The sequence below is a fragment of the Penicillium cosmopolitanum genome (genome assembly GCF_028827165.1).
Source record: "Penicillium cosmopolitanum strain IBT 29677 chromosome Unknown utg000006l:49.0-5199605.0:1.0-5204138.0, whole genome shotgun sequence".
Lineage (NCBI taxonomy): Eukaryota > Fungi > Ascomycota > Eurotiomycetes > Eurotiales > Aspergillaceae > Penicillium > Penicillium cosmopolitanum.
In genome coordinates, this window is record NW_026622676.1 from 1,205,547 (window position 1) to 1,217,436 (window position 11,890).

An 11,890-nucleotide genomic window follows, 5' to 3' on the forward strand; every position below is an offset into this window, starting at 1 on the left:
AGTGATTGATTGATCGGAGTCGGAGTCTTACACACCGAATTGATCGGTAGGACTGACTTTCTAAAATAAATCTACATATTCACCATCTAGGTATACACTTATGGAGTATGACCAACATTTGGATACATGCATACATAGATTTAAGATCCACTGCTCACCAACTGGCCAATCTCCAATGCTGACATAATCCTGTAGAAAGTCACAATCACGCAATTTCGCCCTAGTCCACTTTAGGATATGCAGTTGTATAGAAAAATTTCCGCCGCAACACAAATCCACTCGGTCGAGTGCGATCTTCGTTGAATATTTGCATCTGCATATTCTCTGTACCCTCGGACACCTATATACGACCTTGCGCAGGTCGCGGCAATTCTGTTGGCGTGTGTCACTTGATCTTTCCAATTAGAATTGACCCCAGCTTCTTATCAGCCCCGTTATCTCCAATCGCGAGGGGCCTTTTACTCAGTCCGGAGTCATTCTTCTTTCTCCGCGGAATCATCGTTGCACGGCGCATTGAGTCAATCGTTTCCATTGGAAGTTCCTTTATATTCTCTTGTGTCATCTGGCATTCTTACATTCATATCCTCTGGGTATTTCCGCCTACATTTGGCATCATATTGAAAGCATATTTCTTGGAGGGGTAGTCCGCAATTTGCGGCAATACGACATGATGAAGGATGCCTCGAATGGCTCTGGTCAGCCTGTACCACTCATGACAGCATGGAATACCGAATCACAAATCCATCTTATCATTGGCGCCAATCCTCTGGCGGCGGCGAGATGTACGAAGAGCCTTAACGCCGGCGCCACCCCGATTCTCATTGCGCCGGAGACTGCAGACTTGCACTTTACTCTGTCAGAATACATTTCCAAGGGATCTGTACAATGGCTACGTCGCGAGTTTCAAGACAGTGACTTGACTAGTCTGGGAAGAGAGGAAGTGGACCGCGTGGTCGACATGGTCTTCGTTACCTTGGGTGGCAAGCATACCTCGAGTAAGTCCCCATCTACACTTGCACTCTATACGCAGGATAAGGCTAATCCCATTTTACCAGGCCCACATATCTCAACATTATGTCGCCGTCTTCGAATCCCCGTCAATGTGTCCGATGCTCCCGAGCTCTGCTCATTCAGCCTTCTCTCAACCTACTCCGACGGGCCGCTACATATTGGAATTACAACATCGGGACGTGGATGCAAACTCGCATCAAGACTTCGACGTGAAATTGCTGCTTTCCTCCCTGCAAACCTTGGATCTGCCATTGATCGACTAGGTTCCGTGCGTCGGCAATTATGGGAAGAAGACAACGCAGCGGGACTGGGTGAATCGGCTTTTGAGGGAGATGATGACGATGCAGCTGGTCAAAATCATCACTTCAATTCACTGGTCACGGAGGGTGATGTTGCCGCTGCTAAGACTGAGACGTATGCGCTGGCTTTCTCAGATATGCGAGTACTGGCCACTACGCAAGCTTGTCTCCATCACCGATTCCGATATCGATGCTATTCTGAAAGCGTACACTAGTGGGAGGAACGATACTTCCGATGTCAGTGGTGTCAACGGTGTTAGCACAATTACGAAGAAGGGAAAGATCGTGCTCGCTGGATCCGGTCCTGGTCACCCTGACCTACTGACTCGCGCTACATATAACGCCATTCAAAATGCGGATATCATCCTGGCTGATAAACTGGTCCCGGCTCCGGTTTTGGACTTGATTCCTCGTCGCACCGAGGTCCATATCGCCCGCAAGTTCCCCGGTAACGCCGATCAGGCCCAGGAGGAGTTCTTGCAGATGGGTCTTGCCTCTTTGAAAAAGGGCCAGCAAGTGCTTCGCTTGAAACAGGGAGATCCGTACCTCTATGGACGTGGAGCGGAGGAGTTTGAATTCTTCCGAAATGAAGGATTCATTCCCGTGGTACTGCCTGGTATCACCAGCGCCATGAGCGCTTCGCTTTTCGCCGATATCCCGGCCACGCACCGGGGTGTCTCTGACCAGGTTTTGGTCTGCACGGGGACTGGCAGGAAAGGCGCTGCGCCGAACCCACCAGCTTATGTTCCCACGCAAACAGTTGTCTTCCTGATGGCTCTTCACAGGCTGTCTGCTCTTATCGAGTCGCTCACCGGATTCCCTGCTGAAGATACCGAGCGATCTCGAGCACTTTGGCCGAAGAATACTCCATGCGCTATTGTTGAGCGCGCATCTTGCCCTGATCAGAGGGTTATCCGCTCGACGTTGGAGAATATTTGTCTGGCCTTTGAGGAGGCGGGTTCCCGACCACCTGGTTTGTTGGTTGTTGGGGCAAGCTGCCACGTTCTACATAGCCCTCAGGATGGACAGAAGTGGGTTATTGAAGAGGGATTCCATGGACTTGAAGAGCTTCATGGAGAGGTGGAGGCTGCTTTGGAGAAATGATTGTGTATTTTGCATGGGATTGCATGGGATTGCATGGGATGGCATGATGCGACACGGAGTTATGAGATTGTATATAGATAGATACCCTTGAGCAAAGACAAGCATTATCGATTCGAATATTCCAGACCGCAGAGTAATTTATCGCTAAATTATGTGCAGGGAGTACATTAATTACTACTAACTACTAGTACTATGTGTAACTATACTACCTACAGCCACCCTATGACGCCATCCCCCACCGCCCTCCCCGCTCTGACGATGCTAATCGGTCAATCACCCGCAGTCCGTTGTCAATGCTCTCATCCAAGCAGAAACAACCTAAAGTCATCATGGCCCCAACATCACACCTCCCTTTATTCGGTGGCATCCGGTAGGCATTACCTCCCTCTATTCTTGTATCATATGTAACTAACCAGATTGCCTTCCCCCAGAGCCTGGAATTCAGCTGACTGGACCTCATCCGACGACCGCGTCCGTGGCGGATCTTCCCACTCAACCCTAACCTGCTCACCCTCCTCGCTGGTCGCTCATTTCCACGGAGACCTGAGACATAACGACCCTAGGCGGAGCAGGATTCGCTTCACAACGCACAAGAGGCGACGACCGAACATGGGATCTATCGCATCACGATGGCTTAGAGATTATCGTTGACCGTGCCGATGATAAATTATACACCCTGACTCTGAAAGACGAGATTCTGCCCAAGAGATCTGATGGTCGAGAGCAGAGTAGCGTGAGCTGGGAATTTGATTTCCGGGTTGAGCGTCAGAAGACGATTTTCGTCAAGTGGGAGGATTTCAGACCGACTTATCGTGGTAAGGATAAGGTTGATGCTGAGCCGTTGAATTTGAAGAATGTGAAGAGGTTTGGGATTATGGTGAGAAGGTATGTTGTCTGTTGGAACTTCACTATGTGCCCCCGGCGTTTTGTCGGAGGGCTGGGCTGGGAGCAACTATGGCTGACGTTTTCTCTGGTACTAGTTTTTTTGGCGATCAAGAGGGTCCTTTTGAGCTTGGTATAATTTCTATCGCTGCTGTGCGGACGGAGCGCTACTTGGATGATCCTGATGGTGAAGACTTGAATGAGTATATGGATGAGAAATCGGCTCCTGGGAAGCACACTCGGAGACGCCGCGGTTGGTTTGGAGGGCTGTTCCGCTGCTTCGGTGTTTAAGCTGGGGTTCCAAAAAGTTTCGTTGATTATTTGTCTACACGTGGGAAGAAGAACTGTAGCTACAAAATTTCGGTACAAATTTGCATTGGGTATGATATATAGGGTTAAAACATGCAAACGGCTATGCATCCCGTCGAATATGGACTCTGTTCTGTCCGGGCTCTCTTCCAAAACACTCGCCCGGACAATTCTCACTCAAAGACCTGTGCATAAGAATAAAATAACAAATCACTCTTGTTGTGGATAGTTCACCCATTCCGAGAAATCCATGCCCGCTGGACTGGGCATTTGTTGTTCAACAGGAAACATGCTACCAAAGCTAGGATCACTAAATAAATGTTCTGGGAATGGCATGAAACCTTGTGCTTGTTGTTGGCCGTATTGCTGTGGATTCTGTGGTTGGGAGTTTGGCTGCATGCCAGACATGGAGCCTATCGATGGGCCCAAAAGTCTGTTAATGACTTCGGAGCATCGGGCGGCAAAACGGTTGTTGCAGAAAGATGGGTGGGTAAGAAGAGCTTTCGTTGTTTCGATGTCCTGGATCCAGCTCTGTGCTTCCGGGCTGGAAGGATCCGTCATAAGGAAAACGATCGGAATCAATCCGGCTTGAAATAGGAAGTATCTTGTACAATATTAGTCAAGGCTAAAACCATACTTCGATTCTCGAATGGGCAGACTCACAGCATGTACCACGCCCCAATTCTCGTGCAAACATAATTGTCCATGTATTCAGAGATGGAAGAAATCGTTAGCCGGGCGTTCTGCAGGCAACGTACCCGACACTCTGTTTCGGTCGGATCTTCGGCTCCCGTTTCGGAGCTGACAGATGATCCATCAGAGCTGCCACCGTGGGGTGCCCATCGTCGAGCTGCCCAACGTAACAAAATGGGGCGGTAGATCAAAATGATCAGGTTCCAGTTTCGCCAGAGAAGGCGGTTGCGGACAAGAGCAAGATTGTCCGCGTCTGGCTGTGACGGGTGTGTAGATAGAGGTTGTAGTGGGTAGTGCATGTAAGAGGGCAGGCCATTGTACCATTCATCCATCGGCTTTTGGAGATTGAGAGTTTCCTCCGGTGTGATGCTGGGACTGGAAATCAGACGTTGGTAAACGCTGTTGGTGAGAAGGTGGAATCGAGATTGGGCGATCAAGCCAGAGTAAAGAGTTGGGCCAGGTGATTCAAGTGGCAATGAAGTAGTTGCGGGTGTCAGGGCCTGGCATGGAGACTTAGCATAATTCTTTGGGTAGTAGCCCAGTCACAAGGTCCTTTACTTACGTCATCGTGGATGTTTAGGACCTGTTTAGCATCCATCACACATTCTTCAGGAAGAAGAATAGGCCTGCCGAAGGTTTTTGCGGCGCCGCTGTCGAAGATGAAGACACCCCACCACAGCCTGCGGCGAATTTCCCGCTGCAAAAGACTGATCTTCCATCCAGGGAACTCCTTGTGGAGTCCCAGACTCATGGCCATTCGAACGGCTAATCCCAGATAGTTCCAGCCCGTGTTAGGCTTGTTGCGCTTCTGTACATAGTTGCTAAGTAACAACAATGATTGGACCAGAGTCAAGTTTCCAGTCTCAAACACGGAGGACTGCTGTAGGCAGCTCCGGGCTTCTTGATAAAAGGTAATATCAAGATCAGAGCTATCATCGCCAATACTCCATGCTCCAAGTGCTAGGATAGTATTGAGTAGGATCTGCCATGCGGTACCATGGGGCCGCAGGGAAGGGTCATTGAACTGCGCGCGGAAGGTTGGTTCGTGAACGAACGGGTAGCTGGTATGGTAATTGAGAAAATATGCGTCGATGAAGGCCTGTTCGATGAGACCAGATGGGGCGCTTTCCAAGAGTTGTGCCTTGAGCGGTATGCCACCAGACCTCGCTGAGCGAACTGGGATGTTCAAATCGAAGCCATGGTCAAAAAGTGCCCGAAGTGGAACCACACTCGATGAAGCGCCTGGGGTTGAAGTGTCAGACATGTTTAATCAATAACGGTTAGAGGCAGGAGTACAAACCAAAATAGCCAGCTCCTTCGGGCTTGATGGACAACGCGGCCATTCCATCTGTCAGGTCACCAAGTGTGAGTTCTTTTTCGGCCCAGTCAAACCCATCCGCCTGCTGTGGCAGAGCTTCTGGAGCGGGCTCTGATCTATCGGCATCCGGTTTAGCCGGTGTCGAGTGCCGAGAAGAGGATTTGGATGAAGGGGCTCTAGGCCCCTCTGGGTTTTGTAGAAGAGATCGAAGGGTAGCATCCAGGTCACCTCCTGGAAACAGCCTACTCAATGCTGTTTCAAATGAATGCAAGCGATCTTCAACGAGAGTCAAGTGTCTATATGATGTTAGGTTGGTCTAACTTCCGAAAGTAGTACAGGACGGGGTGAAATTCATACTGCCGTGTTAGGGGACTCCTGGAAACCTTCGGGCTGTATTTGCACTCCTTGTTTAACTGCCGGCATTGGAGGCAAACCGGCTTTTCTTTCGAGCACTAGAGTAATGAATGAGCTAGATGTCTAGGAAGTGTCGGGCTAGTTCATGATAGTACTTACTCTTGACTTTCGCAGACGGCACTCGTCGCACTATGTTCAAGTTCCAGTCAATTTCATGATCCTTCTCGGAGCGTTGGGTCTCTGATAGATCCATATCCTAACATGGCGGCTGGAGGTAAGACGACACGTACAGCGAAAGAATGAGAATCACGGGTGCTAGCCATCATATTTATCGAGGAAGGGCGGATTCCTTATAATATGTGTCCAATGCGCTTTGATCATGGCATAAAACAGAAGTCATCTTTCAAATCGTTAGTAAAATACACAGTTGTTCCGATGCTTGCCCTGGCGGCTGAGACCGTGTGGCGACCCAAGCAACGTGGGTGGGATGTAACTATAGCCACGCCGGCGCGGGAGTGGGGTAGTCACGGTATACATGAGGGGGTGAAGGGCAGTCAGGATTATTGAACATAAAGGATAACTCACGATCGGCGCTAGAACAAGCATAGATCCACTCTGATCAAATCGGCTCACGACATGATGAGCAGAAAGCCGCATCCAACGCTCCCCTCGATGGTGGGGAAGTGGTCAGGTGATATGCGCGAAAAAAAAAAACATATTGCAGCCTGAGGCAGACGTCCGGTTTCGGATTCAGGTGGGATAAGATGAGGGGGAGGTAGATGTATACCCTTGGCAACGTATGGGATTATTTGGGATGAATTAAGTCTATAAAAAAGTTGCAATTTTATTGTTTCAAGTTTCCCGCTGTACAGGTACGATACAGCGAGATAAGAATCGAACTAGTAGTATGATTTGACAGGTCATACTCTCGCCATACTACATATATGCGGGAACCCTGAAGTATATATTCGTTGAGCACCACGAACATCTCAGCCCTGGAGGCGGGCAACTTGAATCGACCCCTACTTCAAATTAGAGATATTATCTCCTAGCTTGAGCACAGTAAGAGCATGTCTTGATTTATAATAACATATTTATCATCAATATTTACCAAAGTTGGCTAATATCGAAAAGTGAAGCCGATCGCGTTTCAAGCGCTCATCTCTTGGCAAAAACGGCGGGACAGCCAATCATATCCGCCCTACATTTTTTTCCCTTTTGTGCATCACCAACTTCACACCCCAAAAAGCATGGGATAAAACGTCTCCAAACAAGATTCATTCCCCTTCAAAAACATAGAACTGCTCCAACAGTTCTAGCAATAATCAACAGACAGCAAAGAAGACTTCATCATGCCTTCTCAACCCCCACTTCCACCCCTCCTTGCGCCCTATCTATCAACCCAGCCAGAGTCCTCATTGACGCTGGTCTCCTCAATTCTCGGCGCAACATCTAATTGGCTGGTCCTTAGATTTCTACATGCAGCCCTGAGCAACTCGTCAAACAATGCCTCAATCGGTCTCGAGGATTCCCCGGATGGCAAGAAGAAAAAAGTTGTTTTTGTGAGCTTCCTGCGGGGTTGGGAATTCTGGAAGGCAGAGGCCAAGCGACTGGTGAGTTGAGTTCCTTCCAAGGTTCCTGTATCTTGAATCTTCGCGGCTGCTACTATTAGTAGAAGTCGGGCGAATGGAGAGTACTGAATATCTATTTACCCTATTCAACCGAACTGGGCCTTTTATCTTTGCCTCCCATTGACACAATTATAGGGCCTTGACCTTACACGCTTGGCAGGCAAGCAACAATTCGCATATGTGGATGGCCTCTCAGAGCTGTTTACCACCCCAAAGCCCACGGGTAATACTCTACCTACTCTATCCGCCGGGAGTCCAGCACCGGCACGCACCACACTCCCACTTCGATCTCAGCCCGGCGCAGTGCCGGGGAGAACGCCAGCACCAGCGAGTCCCCCAACAGGGCAGGGAAGTGCCAGTGGACCTAGCCTTTCGGAGCCTGGAATTGCCAAGAAGTTGAACTTTGCCGGACAAGGTCTGACTGCCTTGGACAAACTGGAGCGGGATATCTCAACGGTCATTGCAAAGCTCAAGACAGCCGAGGATGACGAGATTCTTTTGATTATTGACCAGCCCGATTTCCTACTTGCCTCTACAGGTCCGAGCTACGCGATAGGCGCTACGGAGATGATGGATTGGGTGACAGGTTTACAACAGGTATGTCATCGCGACACCGAGAGGTCGATAAGAACAACCTCTCCCAGAACAACGCTAACGCCTTTACTAGGCCGTGCATGCTACAGTACTGACATTGGCTGCGGATTCGCCACTTCTACACAATGCACCGGCTACAAGCAATCAGATGGCTACTCCAGTCGAGTCGGAACATGCCGCATTTGCGATTGGGTTGGCGCATCGGGCTCAGTCGGTCATGCAGCTCCGCACTCTGGAGACGGGAGCCGCAAGGGACGTGAGTGGGGTGTTGCGGATCAGCCGCGGTGGAGGCTGGAGTACTGGGGCAGAAGAGAATCTGGATGAAAAGGAACTGCTGTTCTATATCCAGCGAGATGGCGGGGTCCGAGTGTTTGGGCGTGGGGAGTCTTGAATGAATGGCGCTGGTGGGTTAGTTTACTCTCCGCGGAAGCTCTAGTGGTAGAAACAATTCCACGAAAGTCAAATCAACTGCAGCATTACGTATCCCCAATCTGGACATGGAAATGAGACCGACGGAAGATTGGAACCGGGAGAAAAAACACGTTTAAGGTGTTAGGAAGAGAGATCTTCACATTTGTATCTGTCACGACATGGGGATATTCGCCAGCCATAAACGAGGAAGAAAAAAGGAAATTCATGCACGCTTTCCCTTTGATTTTTTTATGCCATCTCTCTTTCCCTCAAGAAAAGAGAAACAAAAATGAAACTTTTCCCGCCTTCACGATCATTTCCCCTCTTGACTCGCGGTTCAATGCCAGCGGCCAAGTAGGAGAATAGAAAAGAAAGGGCGAGACTCGACGACTCGCATCACACCAACTAACTCCACGGGGAAAGCGTTAATATTCCGGAATTGCCAGTTGCATTTGGAGTATATTCTATCTCGCAATGCTAGGCCATGTCATGCCAGTTGATGCCCACCCTCATTCCTTTCCAGCCTCTCCTAGAACAAAAACGCGACGCCGAATTGGGAAAACGGGTAATTTATGCGGCGGGTAGGGCCACGGGCGCCCTTGGGGGTGCCGGTCTGGAAGCCGTTCTTGAAGCGCTGGTGGACGGAGCGCAGGGAGCGGCAGCGGCCGGAGCCGGTGGTCTTGCGGCGCTTGGCCTTCTCACCCCAGTTGACTGTTGCAAAGAAAAAAACCTGGTCAGTCGAATTGTTTCCCTAAATTGCCATTTCCGTATGGTGCATGTCCAGCGGACTCCATATTCCAAATCACATCGTGATGCTTCCAAGGATGGGGGGGTAGATGCGTACACTTGCGGGTCTTGGCGGCAGGGTAACCGCAGTTGGCGCAGGTCGACTTCTGGATGTGGTAGGACCGCTTGCCTATAATTCGCGAAAAAGACAACCGGTCAGCAATTCGTCCTGGATGTGAGATGTGTCGATGTTCCCATCCCATAGCGTCCGTCGGTGTCGCCCACAACTGTCATCAATCGAATCAAGAGAACGAGAAATATCGGTTTGCGAAAACTTTCGGAGCCGGGATGGAAACATGACATTCGATGGGGAGGTGTAATACTAACCACAACGACGGCACAGAGTGTGCGTCTTGTTGTGGCGCTTTCCGAAGCTCGAGGTACCCTTAGCTGTGGTGGTTGTCAGTCTGGATCGTTTCGATGTAGCGTAGATTCGCGGTGCGAGGTTTCGGCATCGGACGTACTCATTTTGAATTAGGGAACTGCGGGAGCAAAAAAGGAAAATGTCAGTAAGGGGATCGAGATTGAACGTATGGAGGTTCGGCATGCGAACGTACCTGGCGATTCCGCTGAAGGGCTGTTGTCGTGGTCGTCGTCGCTTAGGCGTATCTCGAAAGTTCCGGTGGTGGTGTCCAGGCTAAGCGAGTGGTGTGGGCACGTCACGGGATCCAGGGCACAAGCCCTGAGTCCCGTGATTCAACATCACATGATGACAGCCTGGACCGTGCACGGGAGTACACGTGACATAGATGCCCCACTCACGGCCAACTCGAACTATGGAAATGTCAAAGGTGACAAAAATCTCGAGGTTACTGTTTCTAGGATTGAATGCAAATGGGTTTCCATTGTGTCATGCAGAATATAAAGGGGTATTTTGGTACAGAGAAACGCCCAGAATGACAAAGTATGAAGATCCTCCAATTTGACCTAGTCCTTTCCAATAAAGTTGGCCATGGGGTCGTCGGCAGCCAATCGGCTCCGCTTATATGACTCCATTTCCTCTTCAGTGATCCCAGTTCGCAATTCCTCCAGTGTACGCTTCTTTCCATTCGCGCTGGAGTCTTCTTGTTTCGCCCAGCTAGTCGCAGGTTCAGACTGAAGGTCTTGGGTATCTTGAGTACGCTCATCGTCGTTGTCCCCGCCCTCCTCGATCATTAACATGTTGCCTTCATCTTCAAAAGCCTTCTTGCCATCTTCACCTGTGCAATAACTGTTCTTGACAGTAGAGAAACAGCATGAGTAACCCCACTGGAAGGCATGCCACCAGCTACCCCATACCGATGTATGATTGTTGACCTTGATGTCCTCGGCGTATTTGGACTTGGTGGCGTTCTTGGGGGCACCCTTGATTGCGCCGCTCTCATCATATTCCACGAATCGTTCGTTCTCGATCACCGCTGTATCGCGAAGAGCATTCGCCTGCAGGTATTCGCTGCCTCCGTACTTCTCCAAGAGGGCCTTGCGCTGAGTCTCACGTTTGCTCTCAGTATCTTCCTTTTCCTTCTTCCGTAACACTTCACCCGAGGTGGGGTTGGCTTGCAAGTGGATCTGAGCCATTCCTTTCTCTTGTGATTCCCAGGCGTACTGCTGGGCCTTTTCAAATTCGGCAGCGTCTCCGGAGGCACGAACAAAGTTCTCTTCCGCAACCAGTGCGGAAGCCTGATCTTCCTGTGCGCCCATGTCTACCATTCGTCGTGTCTTCGGGTCGTACTTTGCAGAATCGAGATCGAGATTGAGGAGATATTTGGCGGTATCTTCACGAATGCGGAGGTTTCGCGTGGCTGTACTTTGTTGACGACCCATATCGGATTCTTCAGCATAGCGAATATCCTCCTCCAGAGCACCCTCGCCATCTTCAGCATCCATGAGCTTTTGAAGATCGGCACCCTCCTTGGCGGCCCGTTTAATAGACTCCAATTCTTCGTATTCGTCGACGACTTGGCGGTATTCACTGGCGTCGTAGCCGTTCCATCGGTCTCGTTTGGCATCCCACCCCATGTCGACCTTCTGAAGAACCTCGTCCGCTTCAATGTTCTTGCCAGTCCACTTGGCACCTTGTTTCCTGGGCGACTAAGGCATTCCTTGGTTTTGTGTGTCATAGCGCCGCAGTTTTCGCATGCGCCTTTTCGGTACTTGGTCGCAGCCGGACCAGAGCGCTTTCCCCGATCATACCATTTTGACTGGTCTTGGGTTGTTTTATGCAAACGCTGATGCTCCAGATAATCGTTGCCCTCGTCGTCATCTTCAACGTAGAACGGCTTCTTCGAGATAAAGGACGGGATGTATTCGTTGGGTTGCTTTGACGCCACGTCGGCGGGTTTGCGGGACATGATGGGTTGAGTTGCTACCCAGAGGTAGCAGGTGTATAGTTTCGATGGAGAATTGTTATGTCGCGAGAAATCCCAAGGATGAGTCTGGATTCCGGGGAAGATGAGGCGAGGTCGAAAAAGTGGCTGGGCCGCCAAGATCGATCGAATCTCACGTGATTTGGCGTTCCA

At 50.2% G+C, this 11,890-nt stretch overlaps 6 protein-coding genes across 6 annotated transcripts; 3 read left to right on the forward strand and 3 right to left on the reverse strand.

Moving 5' to 3' along the window:
* Window positions 1-670: 670 nt before the first annotated feature.
* Window positions 671-2,414, forward strand: N7509_004994 (putative siroheme synthase; the record flags this gene model as incomplete). Its single annotated transcript, XM_056629631.1, has 3 exons — window positions 671-995; window positions 1,056-1,402; window positions 1,455-2,414. 3 exons carry the CDS (start codon window positions 671-673, stop codon window positions 2,412-2,414), a joined length of 1,632 nt encoding a protein of 543 aa, XP_056488933.1.
* Window positions 2,415-2,743: 329 nt separating this feature from the next.
* Window positions 2,744-3,587, forward strand: N7509_004995 (uncharacterized protein; the record flags this gene model as incomplete). Its single annotated transcript, XM_056629632.1, has 4 exons — window positions 2,744-2,784; window positions 2,846-3,060; window positions 3,104-3,299; window positions 3,395-3,587. The coding sequence occupies 4 exons, from the start codon at window positions 2,744-2,746 to the stop codon at window positions 3,585-3,587; spliced, it is 645 nt and encodes a 214-aa protein (XP_056488934.1).
* A 228-nt stretch (window positions 3,588-3,815) lies between these two features.
* On the reverse strand, window positions 3,816-6,223 carry N7509_004996 (putative C6 transcription factor (Gal4); the record flags this gene model as incomplete). Its single annotated transcript, XM_056629633.1, has 6 exons — window positions 3,816-4,209; window positions 4,269-4,798; window positions 4,861-5,540; window positions 5,599-5,912; window positions 5,990-6,068; window positions 6,130-6,223. The coding sequence occupies 6 exons, from the start codon at window positions 6,221-6,223 to the stop codon at window positions 3,816-3,818; spliced, it is 2,091 nt and encodes a 696-aa protein (XP_056488935.1).
* A 1,099-nt stretch (window positions 6,224-7,322) lies between these two features.
* N7509_004997 (uncharacterized protein) lies at window positions 7,323-8,586 on the forward strand (the record flags this gene model as incomplete). Its single annotated transcript, XM_056629634.1, has 3 exons — window positions 7,323-7,583; window positions 7,737-8,198; window positions 8,269-8,586. The coding sequence occupies 3 exons, from the start codon at window positions 7,323-7,325 to the stop codon at window positions 8,584-8,586; spliced, it is 1,041 nt and encodes a 346-aa protein (XP_056488936.1).
* A 549-nt stretch (window positions 8,587-9,135) lies between these two features.
* On the reverse strand, window positions 9,136-9,860 carry N7509_004998 (60S ribosomal protein eL37; the record flags this gene model as incomplete). Its single annotated transcript, XM_056629635.1, has 4 exons — window positions 9,136-9,317; window positions 9,451-9,522; window positions 9,720-9,782; window positions 9,857-9,860. The coding sequence occupies 4 exons, from the start codon at window positions 9,858-9,860 to the stop codon at window positions 9,136-9,138; spliced, it is 321 nt and encodes a 106-aa protein (XP_056488937.1).
* A 459-nt stretch (window positions 9,861-10,319) lies between these two features.
* Window positions 10,320-11,722, reverse strand: slu7 (mRNA splicing protein SLU7; the record flags this gene model as incomplete). Its single annotated transcript, XM_056629636.1, has 2 exons — window positions 10,320-11,454; window positions 11,526-11,722. The coding sequence occupies 2 exons, from the start codon at window positions 11,720-11,722 to the stop codon at window positions 10,320-10,322; spliced, it is 1,332 nt and encodes a 443-aa protein (XP_056488938.1).
* Between the last annotated feature and the right edge of the window lie 168 nt (window positions 11,723-11,890).